Source organism: Colletotrichum lupini, chromosome 8, assembly GCF_023278565.1.
Source record: "Colletotrichum lupini chromosome 8, complete sequence".
Taxonomy (NCBI): Eukaryota; Fungi; Ascomycota; class Sordariomycetes; order Glomerellales; family Glomerellaceae; genus Colletotrichum; species Colletotrichum lupini.
The window spans coordinates 557,584-577,086 of NC_064681.1; the positions used below are offsets into that span (position 1 = coordinate 557,584).

At 53.3% G+C, this 19,503-nt stretch overlaps 6 protein-coding genes across 6 annotated transcripts; 2 read left to right on the top strand and 4 right to left on the bottom strand.

Moving 5' to 3' along the window:
- Positions 1 to 1,307: 1,307 nt before the first annotated feature.
- Positions 1,308 to 4,276, bottom strand: CLUP02_14656 (uncharacterized protein; the record flags this gene model as incomplete). Its single annotated transcript, XM_049293583.1, has 11 exons — positions 1,308 to 1,408; positions 1,466 to 1,536; positions 1,595 to 1,668; positions 1,721 to 1,752; positions 1,803 to 2,344; positions 2,402 to 2,527; positions 3,153 to 3,165; positions 3,288 to 3,816; positions 3,878 to 3,979; positions 4,030 to 4,079; positions 4,153 to 4,276. The coding sequence occupies 11 exons, from the start codon at positions 4,274 to 4,276 to the stop codon at positions 1,308 to 1,310; spliced, it is 1,764 nt and encodes a 587-aa protein (XP_049150729.1).
- Positions 4,277 to 4,861: 585 nt separating this feature from the next.
- Positions 4,862 to 7,067, bottom strand: CLUP02_14657 (GMC oxidoreductase; the record flags this gene model as incomplete). The annotated part of the gene is made up of 4 exons (XM_049293584.1): positions 4,862 to 6,352; positions 6,415 to 6,495; positions 6,546 to 6,945; positions 7,018 to 7,067. The coding sequence occupies 4 exons, from the start codon at positions 7,065 to 7,067 to the stop codon at positions 4,862 to 4,864; spliced, it is 2,022 nt and encodes a 673-aa protein (XP_049150730.1).
- A 1,587-nt stretch (positions 7,068 to 8,654) lies between these two features.
- CLUP02_14658 (CFEM domain-containing protein) lies at positions 8,655 to 10,361 on the top strand (the record flags this gene model as incomplete). Its single annotated transcript, XM_049293585.1, has 6 exons — positions 8,655 to 8,780; positions 8,882 to 9,017; positions 9,118 to 9,339; positions 9,395 to 9,462; positions 9,536 to 9,918; positions 9,995 to 10,361. The coding sequence occupies 6 exons, from the start codon at positions 8,655 to 8,657 to the stop codon at positions 10,359 to 10,361; spliced, it is 1,302 nt and encodes a 433-aa protein (XP_049150731.1).
- Positions 10,362 to 11,084: 723 nt separating this feature from the next.
- On the bottom strand, positions 11,085 to 13,241 carry CLUP02_14659 (bacterial alpha-L-rhamnosidase domain-containingprotein; the record flags this gene model as incomplete). The annotated part of the gene is made up of 4 exons (XM_049293586.1): positions 11,085 to 11,916; positions 11,966 to 12,173; positions 12,229 to 12,286; positions 12,342 to 13,241. The coding sequence occupies 4 exons, from the start codon at positions 13,239 to 13,241 to the stop codon at positions 11,085 to 11,087; spliced, it is 1,998 nt and encodes a 665-aa protein (XP_049150732.1).
- Positions 13,242 to 14,694: 1,453 nt separating this feature from the next.
- CLUP02_14660 (uncharacterized protein) lies at positions 14,695 to 15,777 on the top strand (the record flags this gene model as incomplete). Its single annotated transcript, XM_049293587.1, has 1 exon — positions 14,695 to 15,777. One exon carries the CDS (start codon positions 14,695 to 14,697, stop codon positions 15,775 to 15,777), a length of 1,083 nt encoding a protein of 360 aa, XP_049150733.1.
- Positions 15,778 to 16,122: 345 nt separating this feature from the next.
- CLUP02_14661 (uncharacterized protein) lies at positions 16,123 to 19,503 on the bottom strand (the record flags this gene model as incomplete). Its single annotated transcript, XM_049293588.1, has 11 exons — positions 16,123 to 16,767; positions 17,303 to 17,325; positions 17,427 to 17,512; positions 17,569 to 17,924; positions 17,979 to 18,041; positions 18,114 to 18,282; positions 18,350 to 18,453; positions 18,519 to 18,603; positions 18,676 to 18,990; positions 19,058 to 19,232; positions 19,290 to 19,503. The coding sequence occupies 11 exons, from the start codon at positions 19,501 to 19,503 to the stop codon at positions 16,123 to 16,125; spliced, it is 2,235 nt and encodes a 744-aa protein (XP_049150734.1).

Here is a 19,503-nt window from a genome sequence, read left to right on the forward strand (position 1 = left end):
GATACAACCTTTCCTATATTGGAATTCTTCTTTAGCACAATGTCAGAAGATTGCGAAGAATAGAGCAGCTTGTACTCGAGGCTAACCAGGTGGTCACAAGAGAAAGATACCCAACTGCTATGCGACCCCCGAGCCGAGCTCGACACAACACACAGGTACGATCTGGCAGTATAATGATCAGCTCGCGGTCATCATCCACATTGAGGCCCTACATCCGTATTGGTGAAACGAGAAGAGGGATGGACTTCACGTTCGGTACTCTGTCTGCGGCATCCATCTGGTACTGAAAGTCGATGCTGATGGAGAGTTGCTGCATCACCAGTCTCGCCCCTGCGAATCTGAATCAGTTCCTGATCAGGATATCACCGAAGAGCACGCATCGTGACATCCACTCGCAAGTCATCAAGCACAGCGTGGTATGGTGGCAGTCACAGACACGGGACGTTATCCCGAGGTGGTTGCACTCACCAAGGAACACCTACTAGTGACCTACCAGAAAGCCACTGGTCGGCGAGACTCGAGCGGCCTCTCCGGCAGAACCGATAAGTTTGCACCGAGTCTTGTCCCATCTTGACCATCCCCTAGTGCGGGACACGATTGCAACCAGTTGTAGTTGCAAAAGCCAATCTTTGACAGTGCGTGTCATGCAGCTACCCGTGTACCTTGAAACAAGATTACCTGTTCCTGAAGCAAGTAGTACGCCATAATGGAAGGCTCGGAGCGGGGGCTCGCGATGTCTTGTCCTACTCGTTTTGTTTATGTTAGGCCCAGGTGAGTCTCGCTTGATTAGTAGCATGGACTGCTTCGCCGGAACACCTGTCAATGTGCCGTATCAGGTGGCGAACGTCTCGATTTGAAGAGCGATCGTCTAGCTGGTCGTCGGCGAAAAATGACAAAGCCGGTGCTGCAGTGTCTGAAACACGTTGCGGCAGACGAAATCAGGGCAAGACCTGAAGAGTGGTACATCAAGGATATCGTGATGCGCAGAGTTGTGATTCGTAAATTAATTATTACGGTAAAAGTTCCTTCTTCTCATGTTCGTCGGGGCCAAAACACACTGCTCCGTCGACTGTTACCAGAATTACGCTTCGCCGACTTTGCTTAGCGTGTCGAACAACGCCGTCTCGCCAAGAGTTACGAGTGCTCTTCAGCTGAAAGCTTCGGCTCTTGTCGCACTAGATCCGTCACTGCTGTCAAGATGCTGTGGCACGGGGATCCGGTCAAAAGAGGGGTCGGTATCTCCTAGTGCCAAGCCGATCCCGCCGTAAAAGTCAAAGGTATGACTCCCAGACGCAGACGTCCGTCGTTTACTCGGCCTTTTGTGCCGTCTCTCGAAGCGTGGGTGCGGTGCTATCCGTCATGGAAGTATCCTTGGCCTCGATATCGGCGGCCCAAAGAGCAGCGCCGACTATAGATAAGCGTCAGTAGTTACTCAAGGCGAAAGTCCAATCCTTGCCAAACATACCTGCATTTGTGAATGTGAAGAGAACGCTAGCGAAGGGGATCATCTCAAGGGCGGTTGCAACTAGGCCGAAGCTGTGACAGAAGTCAGCCAAATGCACACAATACATGCGCGGGTGGATCCCAAACGTACGCAGTGTAAGGCCCGGCGTGTCTTTTCAGCCAGTCGGCTCTTCTGGAAGACGACCAGTTCTTGAGTTGGAAGTACTGGGTTGGATTGTCAGCACGATATCCGGAATATGGAAAGGAAGAAACATACACGGCCGTGGACGGCTTGACCTCTGCTGCGAGCTGCAGAAACGTTAGCTGTGAAATACACGGAAGCGGCCGGCAAGACTCACCCTGCAGAGAGATAAAGATGACGGTTCCCACGACAGGAATGAAGTTCAGGGGCAGGTAGATGAGGTATCTGATGAGTGCCTTGGGACTGTATTTCTCAAAGGGACTCTTGAGAACCTTGCCCAGCTTCTGCATGGGGTCAGATCCGGGCCTGAGCTGTCTGCCTTCCCTCACAATTCCGTCCTCATCTCTGAGAAGAAGAGTGCCGTCAAAGGTGTCCAGAATCGCGTCCTGGAGCAGGAATGATCGCGAGAGGAAGTTGATGATTGCCGAACTCTCGTTCAGAATCAAAAGGACGGTGGTGAAGACGGCTAGCGGGCCGTTCACGAAAACGAGGAGAGCAAGTTGTGGCACGTAGGTGAAGACGAACATGCCAGTGACGACACCGGCAGATAGGAGCAGGTAGGATCCGATGCGTGACAGGAGGGGCTTCCACAGTGTTCGGTGGGTTGCGAAGTAGATGATGCCCTTGATGGGGTACAGGTAGGCCTTGCTCTTGGCAGCATCGGCGACCAAACCTCTCGCCTTGTCGTAGTCCTCTTGCCTGTCATACGTATGTTAGATTGGGGCGCGAGCACGCGAGATGGTGGACAATACGAACAGGACTTCCTGGGCCTTGGTTTGCACAGAGTCGACCATCCTGCTCCTTCCGCCGGAGCTGGAAGCCTGGCCCTGGGAAACAGTTCGTTCGTCAGACATGATGGGATAGTTTTCGTCGGGGTGTCGTCTGAAGTTGCAGAGAAGGCTTTCGTAAAGTAAGTTGGTGCTGGTAGACGGACCGACGTAAAGATGGGGAAGCTGAGAGAGAGTGTTTGCGACGTGGCTTGGCCAAGGCACAGCTCTGGCGTATTTATTTAGCCCGAGGATCGTGATCTGACTCCTGCGTGCCTGCCAAAGGCAAGCTACCTTACCTATGGCAGCTGAGGTACGTAGAGCTAGCTCCCTCGCTTTGGTTCGGTGATGGCTGTATGACGTAGTGCTGTGGCGGGAGCTTGACTTCCCTGTGGCTACATGTGATGTGGCTGAACTACGGACCAAACCCTCCGTGGGAATCCTTGGCAGCAGCAGCGCAAGACACAACACGACATGGAGCAGATCAATTCTCCTTAGCATTGGTCTAGACATTCATCTGGTTTCCAGCACTGGTTCACAACTTCACAGCGAACCGCACCTTTGCGGCTGTTGATGCAATATACACAGGTGCAGATTGCAAGTCCTTTGGTCTTAGCTGGGCTCGATGCTTGCTAACGACAGGGGTCTTGTTGGTGCATAATTAAAGTACCGCCAACCAAAGCCAATTCCATCCTCACATATTCACTTTGACAGCTCCAATCAATTTAATAACCACGGACCGCTCGAAAGATTCTATCAACGTCAAATCTCAAAACATGGTCTAGCCTCCTTCACTACTATCAAGTTGCTTCTGGTCCTTCCCTTCTTGCAAGATCAATGACGAGAATTGGAGGCTCGGCCCGATCCCGACGAACCCCTGCCCTCAAGCGTGGAGCTGGCCGGCATGATGGCGAGAGCCAGGTCTCCTAGCCGGCGGAAGGCGTCCTCCCGGGCATCGTGAGCGTTGTCAACAGCCTTGAAAGCGTCAGAGATACCGTGCCGAGCATCGCCCTGACGAGCGTCACGGTGCAGCTCATCAACCACGAGCCGAAGAAATTGGTCAGAAGGCCCGATTGCTTGCGGGTCCCGTGCCGCGATCCAGACTTCTCTTCCCAGGCGGCGCGAGGCTTCTGCCTTTTCCTCGTCGATTCTTTTGATATCAACCAATACCTTCGAGACCCTTAGGCCAGCTGTGTTGGAGGAACGGCCGCTCCGACTCGGTCCTGCAAAGCTCGGGGCGCACCGAATCTCGCCCATCACTTCATCGTCAGACGCCGTGTTGTAGGCCATTGGAGTGTCCTCATCCGAAGCCGCTGATTGATGATCGTCTTGCAGTTGTGTGTTGTGGTAAGCCCTGGTCACTCTTTCAACATGTCGATATAGGTCTTTGATGGCTTTCCGGTCCTGGCATGTCATTATCAGCAAATGTTTCGGAAGACAACCCAACTTTCTGCATTGAACTTACCCCGGCGAACTTCTCGCTCTCGCCATCAACCTGTTCTGCCAAAATGATTTGCCTGGTCTTCTCAATGATCTCCAGAGTTTGGGGCCACTGCTCCTTCTGAATCTAGATGGAATTCAGCATCCCACAGCCTCCACCAAGAAACAAACTCCTACCATGAGACAGCGTTTGTCCTTATCCTCGGCACATCTGGCGCATTTCATAACTAGAACGATGAAACGTAAGTAAGAAAATCGTGAATGAGAAAGGTACTCAACGGCGCTCACGGTTTCTTTTACAATAGTAGTTCGCGACCGGCTTTTGCTTCCTGGGATAGACGCCAGTGTAGAAACCGAGGCATCGTAGGCACCAGCGGTTGTCCTCCTTCAATGAATTGGCTGAGGCTTCGGATCGGGGAACCATCTTTCTGAAGCCAATGCCAACTTTCGACTGATCTTGCTATTGGGCTTGGTACAGAGACAAGCAGCTCTAGGGGCCTGGAAGGAGACGGGCTTGATATATGCCTCTGAGAAGTCTACATAAAAAAAGTTGAGGTCTGAAGACCGGCGCTTCCGAAATGCTTAGGTGCTTCTAGCTGAGGTCAGTATGTCTAAAAGAGACGCTTGTGAGGGCAGGCGGCTGACCGTCTTCACCCTTTCAACGCCAAGACCTGAAAGGGGTCTTTGAGAAATGGCCTATAGGATGCCTTTAAGCTGCGTCAGATGTCTGACAAGGAAGACGGGATGAAGGTAGCTGGCTTCTCGGCTTCATTCGCGGCTGACCCTTGTCTCAGGTACATCAACTGAGTTCCAAGAAAAACGCACTTTTACAAGATCTACAGCAAATAATGAAGCATTTTCACAGTTCGCTTATATGCTTTGTCCGGCTTTCAAGAGATCAATGAATCAGAATCTGGCTGTAGTATTATGCACATCATAGAACATGATGCTATTAGGAAATCTGGACCCTGGTTACCGTCAACGTCCAATAATGGCGAACTTTGACAAACTACGCCGCTTGTGCCTCAGCGATGATCACATCAGCGGCCTTCTCACTCGCCATGTAGATACCAAGAACGATATAGAACCCGGGAATCTTGGGGAAGATGGAGGCATCGACCACGCGCAATCCGTCAACCCCACGAACCTTGAAGTTAGAATCCAGGACAGCAAGCGGATCGTCATCGGCACCAATAGGCGCAGTGCAGCTAGCATGATGACCCCAGGCCTCATCTTTGGCAAATTGCTTAAGGTCAGCCTCAGATGAGATCTCCTTGGGTGGCCAGATGCGTTCAAACGAGCCATCAAGCGGGATCAGGTTCTCAAACGCCTCGATGCCGTACTGCATTCCCTCGTACACAGCCTGAAGATCTTCCTCGCCACCGATGCCCTCGAAAAGGCTGTGGAAGGTGATGTTGGGCGTGTCGCGCGGGTTGGTGCTCGTCAGGTTGACTACGCCGGCGTTGTTACGGCTGTGGCCCTTGAGGGTAAGCCAGGTCCAGACGCTGAGGTCGGCGAGGGCGTGCTCGGCATAATTGGGGAAGTAACCGTTGAAGTAGGCCGGTACACCACCGAGGAAGAGGTCCGGATTGCCATTCTCCGCGACGGAAGAGTGCTTGAAGTACCCGAAAGCAATGCCGTTGGTCGTGTAGCCGCCCTTTAGGCCGCCGATGCCCGACTGCCACTGAGAGAAGCAGGGGTCCTCGCCGTTGTGCGTGCCGTTCATGTCGAGGAAGGTGCACTTCTCGAGGAGGGAGAAGTCGGTGGGCGCCTTGCCCACGATGCCGACTTCGTACCGGTCCTGCATGTTGCCGCCGACACCAGGGAGGTCTTTGACTACAGGGATATCAAAGGATTCAAGTTCGGAGGCAGGGCCGATACCACTAAGCTTGAGCAGCTGAGGGGTGTTGAAGGTTCCCGCGGACACGATGACTTCCCTGCTAGCGAACACACGTCCGGGGACGCCGCCGTCCTCCTTGGTGGCTCTGGGATCGGCACGGTACAGGCTCTTACCGACGAGGTACTCAACGCCAGTTGCCTTGGGCTTCTCGCCCGTCGTGTCAAAGTTGACCTTGGTCACGAGCGTGTTGAGAGCCACATCCAACTTGTACTTCTTGGATCCGTCCTCGTTGGTCGCGGTGACAACGTCGAAGATGAAGTCACGAGGGGATGAACGAGTGAAGGAAGGATCCTTCATGGAGAGGGGAATCTGGTAGATCTTCTCTCCACTGTCACGGTCGGGTGAGTCGTTGTTGACATCGACGGCCAAGATCTCGAGGAGGCCGGTGACGGTGTTGATCACCTTGCCGAGAAGTGACTTGCCCATCGTGGTGGCAGCAGCGAGAACCAGAGACAGCACCTTTTGGTCTTGAACGATGAGAATTGGCGGGGTAGTTTGAGTCTCTAGCCATCCGTCGTAGCCGTGCACGGAGCTGTCGAGGCCGCCGGGGAGGTAGTGACACTTTTCGAGCTTCTTGTAGTACTCTCGCATCTTGGAAGCCTTCGGAAGCCATTATTGTCAGCATTTTCCAGCCATCGCCAAGGAAGTCGGTAATTACTCACCTCCCACGAGCTGTCACCAGTGATGGCCGCAATGTTGTCCCAGTCACTATCCTGAGGCAGAATGGTGACAAGAGCATTGTGCTTTTGAGATTGTCAGCTAATGGAAACTAGCCTACGTCGAGACGACTTACCTGTGAGCAACCACCGAGGGCGCCGACACGAGGATACAAGATTCCCAGCTGCTCAGACCCCTCTGGCGGGTCGAGACCAACATAGATCTCTCCATCCGGCTTTCGATACGACATCTTGCTGTCCCTCTTGGCCTGCTCCGGATCAGAGTAGTGGTTGACGAAGAAATCCCACGCGATCGGCTGATGTTGAGAAGCCAGAACGTGCAAAGCTGGAACCTGGACGGCCGGGTCTTCGCCTCGATCCTCACCGGCGTCGATGAGCAGGACACTGAAGCCGGCCATGGCCAGGCGGGCAGCGAGGGGAGCACCGCCCGGCCCGGAGCCGACTACGACGTAGTCATACGTCGAGTTGTCTGTAGGTCCCGTGGCATTCAGGGTTGGACCAAGGGGTTGATCGAAGCTGGTTTGTGTAAGCCGATGATTCGCACGATAAGCGTGTAGGTATTGACTGAGACTAGTTGTGAGAACTTACGCCGCATGGGCAGCCGCGAAAAGCGCCGCAACAGAGAAAAGGAACTTCATGGTAACATCCACTGAAGGTGACTGAAACGCAATCGAAAGCAAAAACACGATGAATGAGTGACTGGCTGGCGAGTTTGTTGAGATGCAAAGGAATGACTACTGCCAAATGGCTAAGAGTTGGTGGAACCAAGACAGGCGAAGCGACTCAAAAAGTCAGAACCTCAAACGTTAAGTATGGGTTCATGAGAACGCTCCTTTTCGGACTCATTTCGAACGCATCTCCACTGATTGGCGATGCTGATGTGATGAGAGGCATTATCTCCCGTGAAGCCGGCACGCTCATGAAGGGGCCACGAGAAGTGAGACATGGGGAGAAGATGCTTTGATCTGCCAGTTTCCTTTCCTAACTCGAGGTTGCATTGGCGCCGACGACTCTTTGGCATGCCTGTCGAGGATTCAACCAGGGTCGTAGACGAAATGAAAGAAAACATGGGCCCTGTCAAACGTCAAAACACCACCCCCGGATCCTGCTCCGCCAATGGGGAAAATTGCTGCCCACACCAATGGAGCTCTACGACAAGCAACTGTCCAACAGAACAAGCATGGCAGAACCTTGCTGAGCGAGCACAATCCGACGTGGACACATCCACAGCCAGGGGTCACGAATTGAGAAACGATAGCCCTACACTTGGCCCCATTGTCCGAACGCTCTTTGGACGACGGGTATGGAGATTCTAGAGGGGCCCATTGCTTCGATGCCACTACGATTCACGCAACGAACGACAGACGGGAGACAGACTGGAGACAGAACAGACAGATCAGGCGCGCAAGCACTTACCGCCTCCTTGTTGTCGGGTTAGCCCTGGTCTGAAGAGCCGTTGATCTCACTCTTACTGCCGTTGCAGTGCATATACAGAATACCAGGAATAACGAAAAGCATGTTAGCGATCCCCTGCGGTTCATTGGCCACTCGCGAACCCCTCCTCTTCCTCCATTCGTGATAATTTAACCGCTTTGGGACTGAGCTCAACGGTTTGGACGTCGACAGGCGGGTGATGGAGAGATGAAGAGATTTGGCTTTTACGTAGCCAAGTTAGCTCAACTGCCGCCGCTAAGAAATCGGACCACTCTTTTCGGAAAGTTTACTCGTAAGTTTGCTGGTCAAGGACTCTAGCGAACCGTTTTGACCGGCATCTGCATCCGGCGCAGGCCACATTCAAGTCTCCTCAGTCTTCTTACGGAATCTTCCTTCTCAACTACACCAGGGGTTCGACGACGATCCAAAGCAAGATTGTCGGCTACAAGGCAACGCAGAAATGACTCGCCCACTTCAGAGAGACTCCAGAATGAAGAAATCCAGGGACAGAATCCTAGAGAGAGACGGACCCGAGAGCCAAGGATCACGGCAGATGCCGCCATCTATGTGATGAACTTGACAGGCGGAGGAAGGATGGCACGCAAGTCACGATATGAGGTTAAAAGTAACACCCCCTTCTTCCTCTTCTCTAAATCCGGTCTAGGGAACTCCGTCTCTCTCGGCTACGATTTACATACTTGAAAAGGAAACCCGGAATCCCGCTCGTGCTTCTCTTCCCCATCCTTTCTTGCTCTCTCGTACGACATCCCCCCTTCACAATATCGGTCGCCATGAAGCTTTCAGGCATGCTGGCGGCCACGGCCGCAGCCCTCGCGGCCTTCTCTTCAACGGCCCAAGCCGCGACTTCAGCTGCGGAAGCGTTGGCCATGGCTCAGAAGCTATACCCGGAATGCGCAGTAAGTATTGAATAGTGAGCGGATCTCCCGCGCTTAGCGTCAAGACGGTGGCAAGTTTTTTGGCTGATCAGTGCGGCATCCCCATCTTTTCCCGACTACAGCTCGTCTGTCTCACCAAGCTTGTCCCGACGTCGGGTTGCCAGCTTACGGACACTGCGTGTCTTTGCACCAACGAGGAACTCAATGCCAACCTCTCTGTCTGCGTGTTGCAGGGATGCAACTATGAGGATGCCCTCAGTAAGTGCCTTTGCCTTGCTTTAGCTTTGAGACCGTACAAGGCATATTCTCAGCATCACAAATGGGAGGATTTGACTGACTCGTGTTGATGCTGCGCTAGAAACTAAGAATGGCTCGGCGACCATGTGCGGCCTACCTATTCGAGATGATACTATGAAGCCTCCTCTCGTGGCGGGTGTAGGATTCGGTGTAGCTCTCATCATTTACATACTCCGTATGTGTTCTGCTCTGCCTGGATGCAACAGAGAACTCAGCTGGGATGACTGGACCATCACCGCTTGCGTTCTTCTCACGATCCCGCCAACCGTCTTTGCCTTCACACGTAGGTGTTCCTCCATAAACACGTGTCCCGTGTAAGTCGAGACTGACTGATCTAGTTTCTGCAAATGGATTGGGAAAGGACATTTGGACTCTGCCCCTCCAGAACGTTGAGAACGTGCTGTTTGTAGGTGACCAAATCCACTCGCACCTCGTCTCAACCAAGAACAACGACTAACACCAACACCCCTCACCAACAGTTCTACTTCCTCGGAGAGCTCTTCTATTTCCTCGCACAGGCAATGAACAAAGTCTCTATCCTCCTCTTCCTCCACCGCATCTTCCAGCACAACAGCCTCGGCAAGGCCATCTGGGTCACAATCGGCCTCACCCTAGCCTACGCCGCCGCCTTCTTCTTCGCCACGCTCTTCCAATGCTGGCCCATCAATCACGCCTGGCTGCAGCTCGAGTCAGATCACCTGGGCCGCTGCAACAATATCCACCTCCAGGGATGGTTGAGCGCGGCTTTCAACATCGTGCTGGATATCGTCATCCTGGCGCTCCCCTTGCACCAGCTTTACCAGCTGCAGATGCCTTTAAAGAAGAAGCTCATGGTCATGGTTGTATTCTCCATGGGCATCTTGTAAGTCCCCTGAGACACCCCTCTACTGTCATCCCACTATCTCAACAAAGGGACAAGACTAACTGGTCTCCCACAGCGTCACTCTCGCCAGCGTAATCCGCCTCCGCACCCTCGTCGTCTTCGCAAACTCGACCAACATCACGTACGACTACGTCGACGCGGCCTACTGGAGCACAATCGAGCTCTACGCAGGCATCATCACGGCCTCCCTCCCTGCCGTCTACAAGTTCCTCTCTAGCGCCTTGTCTCAGAACGCCGCCTGGTCGGCTGTCAAGTCCAAGCTGTCTGGCGCATCGTCGGGCTCGAGGGGTACCGACAACTCGCACTCGGCGGTGGCGACTGGGTCCAGTGGTTTGAATCGACGGCTTACGCCGAAGAGGTCTGAGGCTGAGTTTGTGCTTTTGACGGATGTTGAAAGTGGCAAGAGTCAGAGGTGGGACTAGGTAGTGGACAGCTTGGAGATAACATAATCTTGCAGTAATGCACTGTACATAACATCATCAATTTTTCCTCTTACACGCGATATGTATACCTACCTTACCGAGTACCTCACACACACAAGATAGTCTATACATCCCAACAAGGTCCAACTGGATGGAACTGTTGGAGAAGATCAAGCAAGTATAAAACCACTTCCAGAGTGTCCTGGACTCTTGTGTTCACCAAAATTGCCAGATTGGGGGATCTGGACACCCAGTCAGCCGTGGTGGTCTTGTCGTTCGGCGAGCGGACAAGGTGATGGCCGCGAGGATCTCACGATCCACAAGAGGGTATCTCTGTCCCTTCAAGTGAATAATACGCAATACTACTCATCAGTGAAGGCAGACGTCTTCTGCGTATTCGCTCGTGAAAGAGCGAAAGATAGAGGGCAGTCAAGATGAAAAGGAAATCACTTACTATAACTCATGTCTGCCTCGGTCCTTGATGATCGCCATTCCCTGAAAGACAATGTGCTGGACTCAAGCGCACCGACCAAAAAAAGGGCCCCTGGAACTATAAGGAGCTCTGGGAACACGGAGTATTGTCTGCAGAAAGACTGAGACTCTTAGGATCTACCTGCTGTCGGTTTTTATTGGAACCTGGGCCATACAGAAACGCCAAGATTGCAATTCCGATATGCGCTCATTCTATCGAAGCGCACGACAGATCACCGACGAAGGAGAAGACTAGACGCTGATGGTCATATTACCTTTTCCACCATTGACCCAGACGGATTTCTGCCTCGAAAGCACCAAATATCCCCGAGTCGACGCCGGTGTGTCCCATTCAACGACAGCCGTTCCTTCATCCCCAACGGTAAACTTTGCAGAAAACTTGCCCAAGCTCGTCGTGAACCCAGCCTCGGCTTCCGAGAGCTCGCTCAGCACAGGCTTGAGCTGCCACTCGCTTCCGCCGGGCTTGATGACCCTCAGTCCGACAAGATACTCCGTCATAGTCGAAGTTGGACCACTGCTCCACCCATGAGCATGCGAGATATAAGACGGATCGTTCCGGTACCCGCGATCTCCTCGATAGCCCCATGTTCCATCGATGAGATACCCCTCCACGACGGTAGACTGCGTGCCGTTGGGGTTGTTCAGGTACCAGCCCCACGCGTCTCGGATAAGCTGTAAGGCCCGATCGGGGCGTCCCGTTCGGAAGTGCGTGGCGATCTCGATGCTGGAGATGAATGGCGACACGTTGTTTTTGAGTTCGGGGCAGTGAGGACCGATCGGGGTCCAGTTTGATTCGAGGTAGTCGGACACCTTTTGCGCTTCGGCGCTATCTGCGGAGACGACACCAAAGGCGACTGCCATGCTGTTCGCGTCTTGTGGATACAGCGACGTGTTGTCGGGACTTTCCTTGAACGCCCCCTTGATTTCATCCCATAGCTCAGTCATGATGGACGCTTGCAGCTTGCTCGCGGCGCTTGTCCAGTCTTTCTGGTAGCTGCTCGCGTTCGCGAGGGTAGGAGACCAAGAGGTGATGTCGGCGCCGGTGCGCAGGGCTCGATACAATCTGGTCGTAGAGTTAGTGTTTCCCTTGGCCGAGAAGAACATTCACCTACAGCATGCTTGCTGAGCTGCGCTCAGTGGAGTATGTCCATCGGCCCCAGTCCGCGGCGCCAGTCACGTTCATGATTCCCTTGTCTGAGACTTTGCTTCTACTGAGGTTGATTGCTTTGAGGTACTTGGGCCAGATGGAAGTCATGAAGTCCGTGTCGCCGGTGTACAAGAAGTAGTTGTAAGTGCCAACCAGTGTCCACAGATGGTATGCTATGTTTGCACCGTCAGCTTGACTTCTTGCCATCCTAAACTTGTCTCAACTTACTGTCGCTATCCTTCGAGAGATATGGTGGACCGGCTTTTGGCAAAGTACCGTCGGCAGACTAACGAGCGACACGTTGAGTAAATTTCAATTTCATCATCTTTGGGGCAACTTACCTGGTAGTTGTAGATCGCCAAGAGGGTATTCTTCGTGCTCTCCATATCGCCGGTGCTCACAAATGCCGAAGGCACCGCAGTCCCCATATCCCCAATCCAGACCCAGCGATCACGCTTCGCTCCATCCAGAAGGACGGTCTCCCCGGGCCCAATGTAAGCGTCATTCTGCCAGCTCGTGCGTCCACTTGTCCCAGAAATGCGACCAGTCTTGCCCGGAACGGAGTTCGTCTGGATGGTATACGCCCCGCTGTACCAGATCCTGTTGAGGAGCTCGTCGCTGGAGTGGAAGTATCCCTGATAGGCTCTAAGATCGGACCACGTCGGCTGGAAGCTGATCTCCAGACTGATATTGCGGATCTCCACCGAGACGGTAGACGACGAGCCGAATGGCGTGAGGAATAAGGTCAGGTACCGGAAGCCGCCGCGTAGCTTCGGATCGGGCATGATGTAGGTTCCCGCTGCGCCCGAGGTGATGTTGTATGCGAGAGCGCCGTCTTGTCCGGTACCACCATTCGAGTTGTCTGACTTGCGACCAATGTAGTTTTTCGCCTCTGTGAAAGCGAGGCCGAGAGTGGCGTTGGTGAACTGGGAGAGCTTGTAGTCGATGGTCACGATCCCACCTACTTCGACGCCAAAGTCGAAGACCAGGCCGTCGATTTGGCTGGAAAGATTGACCGGTGCGGTAAAATTGGAGATTGCCGCTCCAGATGGTGAGGATAAGATGTACTTTGGTGTGACGTTACGAGAAGTGGGAGCATAGTTGTACTGGTCCCAAACTCCTGGGAACGAAGCAGAGCTTGGTCCATCGCAGGTCGTGTTTCGCCAGCATTCAGCAGAACAGTAATTTGCAAGGAGAGTTGTTGCCGCAAGGGCTCGAATAGACTGTTGTGATATCAACATGCTAGAACTGGGTTTGCCGTTGCGGCTGCAATGGTGCAGAAGGAAGTGGTGCGACCTGGTCAAGTTCCGATGACACGAGGCATATCAAGCGCCTTAGACTTTATGCCGAGGCGGCTGTGGGAGATCATGTTCACGAGACAAGAAGCCTTGGTGGAATATCTTGACTACCTCCTTTGCGCTTCGACAGCTGAGCTTCGGCTGTCGTCACATTTACTTGCGCGGAGTCAACCTCAATTGAGTCCATCTTCGGTGTAGATTGCCGCGGATGACGCCAATCACAGCAGTTACAACCCAGGCACCGATACAGAAGCGGGAATACCCACGCATACCCCGGTCTAGCACTTTACCAGATTGAGGACAGAACTTCATGTCGGTCGTGGGGTTCCCCAACTTCTGCCTGTGTACCCCGCAATGCCTCTCCATACGAAATTGTACGGATACACCAAAGGGATGTGGGTTTGTTTCCTTTGGGCCGATGATGCTGATTTGCGTTGAACGTCCATTGCGATCAAACCTGGGTCTGCTATGCTGGGATGTAAACTCCATGCTCCCGCCCGGATAGCTCCAGGTGGACGACCGGACTCTGCTTTTTCTTCTTTCGGGACGAAATGATCCGAAGATACGATGGATGTCTTCTGATAGTATGAATTCCTATTCAGCGAGAGAGGTTCTGTGACGCCCTCGGAGATGCTGAGATCTTGTTGTGTAGACTAAAGACGGACCGATATCGATATCTGGCTTTGGGATTTCAGACGGATCAAGCCTCATCGTTGTCCTTTATCGTCAAAGATCGACATTGTAGCACGAATCTGAGTCGCACCAGAAAGTTCAGGACAGATGATGCATCGTCGGTGCAGAAACTCGCTGTCTAGAGGCGGGATGCTACGGCTCGTGGACCGAGACGGAAGAGAGAGACGGTCACTTGATTAAAACCCATCTATCGGTTTTTCGTCGCCATTAAGTGGACTGCTCTAGATCCATGGTGGCTGAAGGTATTCCTCGACGACGAACCTAGGACCCCTTGCCTCTACCCCCAATCCCACCTGAGTACTCGAAATAGAGGTAGAGGCGAAGATGCTGGGTCAGTGAGGGGACATGATGAGCCCGAAAATGTCGTCCAAGGCTTCGTGGTCCGAGTCTCAACCGGTGGATTCTAGACAAAAGGGTGCTCCGAGGACCCGAATCTCCAACGAACCGTCCTTCCAGGTGTTGGTGAGGGCCTGAATGGCCAAGTTAGGAAGAACTTCCTATCGTAATGAACTGCCTTACTTCGTAGTTAATGACTTGGCCTTGCTCTTCCTAGTCATGAAAGTCGGTCGCATCGAACAAGCAGCTTGAAATCTTTTCACCTATTTTGGCGAACTCACCTCATGACAACTCCCTCAGCTTCAACATCCACCGACACAGCCACCCAGTAAGCCAGCTACAACTTACACAAGCCCAGCAACACAATATGGAACGTCTCAGACGACTGCTCGTTCATCACAACCACCGTCTCTTCCAACGTTTTCGAACGGAAACAACAAAGTCGTCCTCTGCAGACAACGCTTCACCGATCCAGTCCCTCCCAAACGAGATCCTGTACCAGATACTCAGTTCCCTCCCGCTACACGACGAATTCGCTCTCTCTCACACCTGCAAAGGCCTTCGTGTCCTCACGCACAGGGACTGGACCCTCGCCCTTATCTCACTCCCTCGCAACCACAAACTCGCCTTCTGGACGGGCCTCGCTTACACCAAGCCGAACCACTGGGTATGCAGCCCCTGCTGCCATCTTCACAGGATTTGTACGCAAGATATCCCCGGAGCCGAGAGCCACAACCCCTTTCCCTGCCAGCAAAACTCTCGCCACATTTTTAATCCGAAGAACTACAATCTCCGGCATGCGCACGTACAGCTCGCTCTTAAATTGGCTCGTATGAGTGACAGCGGGGCAATAGACAAGAACCAGCAACAACTCCTCGAGGACATCATGGCGCCATTCACATCGCGAGTAGACGTACCTGCAAACCTCATCTCCACCACGAGCCGGTACGCCTTCACACCCAAGATTATCGAGGGCAGGTTCCTGATTCACATGGAGCACGAGGTCCGCGATAACCTCGAGGCCGGTTTGCTTCGGACGACCTGCTCCAGGCGCGTCTGTCCGCATCTGATGATCTTACTGGAGCCCAATGGACAGGTTATATTCGACGACGACGGTGTGAACATCAACCAGTGGTTGGGCTGGGGCCACCCCCGGTATGTCAGTAGATACATGGCGTCATCGGATGTCATGGACGGCATCCGCGTTGCGGTCGACGGGCATGGGTACGAGTCGATTGGCCACTGCAACCGTTGCGCGATGGATTACACAATCATTGCGTCGCACGGTGTTGTGACACTTCACTCGTGGCATGATTTGGGGGCGTATGGGTCACCTGAAAGTAACGAGTGGATGGTGCATATTCAGACGGCGGAGAATGACTCTTCTAGGGGACCGACTGTATATCATGAGCTTGGTAGTGTGCAGCAGATGTACTTGGAAGGCTGGTAGACACCTTGCATTATTCTGAGGTTGCCTAGCGAGATAGCTCAGCCTCGTTTGAAACGAGGTTAGTCCAGAATACTCACGTAGCTGCTCTGGTAAAAGTATTACAACTCATGTCCTTGACCCTCAAAGGAAAGCAGACAGCTTCTTGAATACAGAGCTATAGACTGAAATTCAGATCCTATCTATTATCACGGCGTCGTTCGTGTGCCATGCGTCCAAGCAAGTAAGGATGCCCAGCTGGCTACTGTCAATGCTGACAGCTCAAGGACTCCGGCGGCAGAGGTCTATGTCTACATATAAGCAAAGTCTAATCCATATCAATTCTCTATACAAGCTCTCAAAGCCACATCAAAGCTTCTCCTGCCTCTTCTTCCGCTTCTCCATCCCAACAAAATACGCTTCCGCCTTGGCAAGAACCGTACCAAGCTCGTCGGTGATCTCCGCCCCGACCAAGAACTTCCTAGGCCCGTCCATCCGCTTCAAGACCGCCGTGCAAGCCACCGTCGACATGGTCGGCACCGGCTGTATGTACGTGATGTTCAAGTTCTGTGTGACCTGCGGCAGCATCGGCATGAACCCCAGCAACTTGTTGATGAAACCGATCGCACCCATGCACTCGTCGAATATGGCCGCGACAGCACCGCCGTGGCACCACTCCTTCTTGAGCGTGCTCAGCCCATGGCCGAGAGTCAGGAAGCAGCGGACCTTGGTCATGTACAGTTCGTCGAGGGGCCGGCTATCGTGAGGTTGTCCAACGCCGTCCGGTGGTGGCGAGGGCATGTGGAAGCAGCCGATGAAGAAGGGCACCGTGGCCGCGCTGAAGAGTGTGGAGCCCCAGAATTCAAAGATGCGGTTGTCTGGGTCGAATTCGCGGCTGACGAGGGGTCTGGCGATGATGCCTGGTTCCGAGAGGACTTTGGCGCACCATGGTATCCCTTGGAAGTGCGCGATCTGATCGTCCCATGGTTCCGGCATGGCGAGGGAGTGAATGGTCTGCTCAGACGAAGATCAGACTGAGCGAGTCAAAGTTGGAGCTATTTCGTGGTGCAATGGTGAAGATCACTTATCCTTTGGTAGCTACTACCCCGGAACATGATGTCTGGTAGGGTCAGGACAGTTCCTAAATAGGACAGCTCTCGCACCTAAAGAGAATCAGTAGAATTTACGGAGATTAAAGCAGGTGCAGCTGTCCGGAGTGTCGCGATAAGGTGAGTGGTAATCTGATTAGTGAACTTCAAGAAAGTTCTCGAAGGCCCATCAAAAGGCTAGGTTCAAAGAAACTTAGATAGATACTGCAGTCAATTTCTAGTTTCTGAATCGTCAGAAAATCAAAGGCAATATATGCCGGCAGACTCAATTTGTAGCATGTGGTGGCATGACCTTGGCATGAAGCTCAGTATCACTAATCAAGAACAGCATGTCAACCGGACCCCGAGCCGTGGCCGGAGTTTCTGATTGCCGCCACTGTAGATATACGAGCTTTCGACGTGGGTTATCCACTCAAAGTGTTATCTTATCTTAGACTAACACTACGTTTGCTGCTCTTGGATCCTCCGAAGTTGCGACATCTGGGACTCCAAGGTCGCCATCCGCTAGTCTTTAGATGTGAAAACTAATGGCGAAGCTGGCTTGTACAAGATTGCTTCCTCAACTTACACTATAGTTCTCGGCAGCCTGCAGGGTCTTAAACGCCTCAGGAAACCGAGACTTGGTGGTACACTCAAACGGAACCGGGCGTCTGGCATCCAAAGTCAGCGACAGCAACAAACTGGCAAGAGTACAGGGGTAACTCACACAACTACACCGTCATCGACACATCCATCAACATCTATAGGGACATTCAACCCATCGTATCCCACCTTCGGCTCAATCTTCATCGCCCAAAGCACCGTCGCGATAGTGATGAAGAGATCCTCATTCGCAATCTGGCGCCCGACGCACAATCGGCGGCCAAACCCGAACGTGACGTGGCCCTGTTCTTTCGTCTCCGCTGCCAGCGGCTTGAGCTGCCCAGTCTTGGGATCGAGGAACCGAGCCGGGTTGAAGTGATGGGCGTCCGGGCCGTACGTGTGCGGATCGCGGTTCATGGCCCAGACGTTGGGGATGAGCAACGAGCCTTTTGGTATAAAGCAGCCTTCGTACCATATGTCCTGTGAGAAAGAGTCAGGTTACTGAGAGATTGTAGGCGCAAGGCTGTGACTTACCTCGGAGCTCTGATGTGGAAGACCTATTGGGTCGACAGGTCGCCACCGAAGTGACTCCTTGACCTGGACAAGTTCAATCGTGAGCGATGTCGTTTCACGCGACAGAGAGGAGTCTCTGAAAATCCGACAACTCACCATGGCTTGAATGTAAGGTAGCTTTCCGTAGTGATCGGCAAAGTTCGGCATCGCCTCGCGTCCCACGACGCGGTCCAGCTCCTCCTGGGCGAGCTGCTGCACCTCGGGGTAAACGACCATAGCCAACATCCACCACTCGAGCACGCCCGTGATCGACTTTGCCCCGGCACTGGAGATATTTTGTCAGAAAATTGATCACATCAAAGAGGGTCGGTATACCTCGTAGACGGACTTACATGACGCTCGCCGCGAGCCAGTTGATTTCCGTGTCGGATAAGTTGCACCGGCTCTGGTCCTTGATGAAGCTTTTGACGAGACAGTTGCCGCCATTGACACCTCTCTGCAAATGTTTTCAGCACACAGAACTTCCAAAAAGACAATAGGGGTCACCCATGCAATACTCACAAGTCTGGCCTCCTCGAACCAACTTCCAAAGATAGCAGAGTCCGCAGCAAACGAATCTTCCACCCGCCTCTTCCAAGGCGCGAATCTAGACCCAGATTATCAGCTTCACCATCCCAGCCGTAGCGATCACACTGTCCAATCTGCCAAATAAACATACCTGGACGGCACATGTCTCAACCAAGGGAAGACCTGACTCAAATGCGCACCAGGCAGCGCAGCCTTGGTCAACCGCGCGACAAAGTCCTCAAGCCAAACCAGCTTCAAATCGCTCGCAGACGCGAGGGAAGGCGTGCCGTATACCAGATTCATGTTCGCCGAGGATACCGCGCGGTGCAGGTGCGACAGCCAGTCCTGCGGGTCCTTGAGCATGTCCGCCGCCAGGAGTGTAGCCTCCTTTTGCTGGACGAGGCGGATGTCTGGGAAGGAGATGCTGCGGAGCGCTGTGTGGGAGGCTTTGCGCATGCGCAGCCACCTAGAACTTCGTAGTGAGCTTTTCTGCTCTGCTTCCTTTGTGGATGTGTGAATTTAGGGGGGCATACATTGCGTTCTGGCTCTGGAAAGGCACGAAGCAGGACCCCGTCATCATGTCTATGATGACGTTACCGGGCCGGTCTGCTGTGACGGCAGCGCGACGATCCAAGATGTCGAACGAGGTCTTGAGGTCGTTGAGGACGACTACATCGCTTCCGGCAGCGGTGAAGTGCATGATGGTGCCTGATTTGGGTCGTGTTAGTCGGTTAGCCAGTGGAGGGAACCGCGGGACGAGCATACCATACGTCTTCATCCAGCCGCCAAAAGTCAGCCACGGATCTTTGAGGACGTCGAGGGCGTTTCCGAGGAGGGGCAGCCCTCTCGGGCCTGGCGGAAGACGCCGTCTCGGGCTTCGAGCGTATGTAAAGACGAGAAGGAAAACCGAGACCACGGCGAGAGCCGTGATGGACCTGTAAGTCCACAAGAGACGTAAGAGAGCATCGGCGAACTGCAT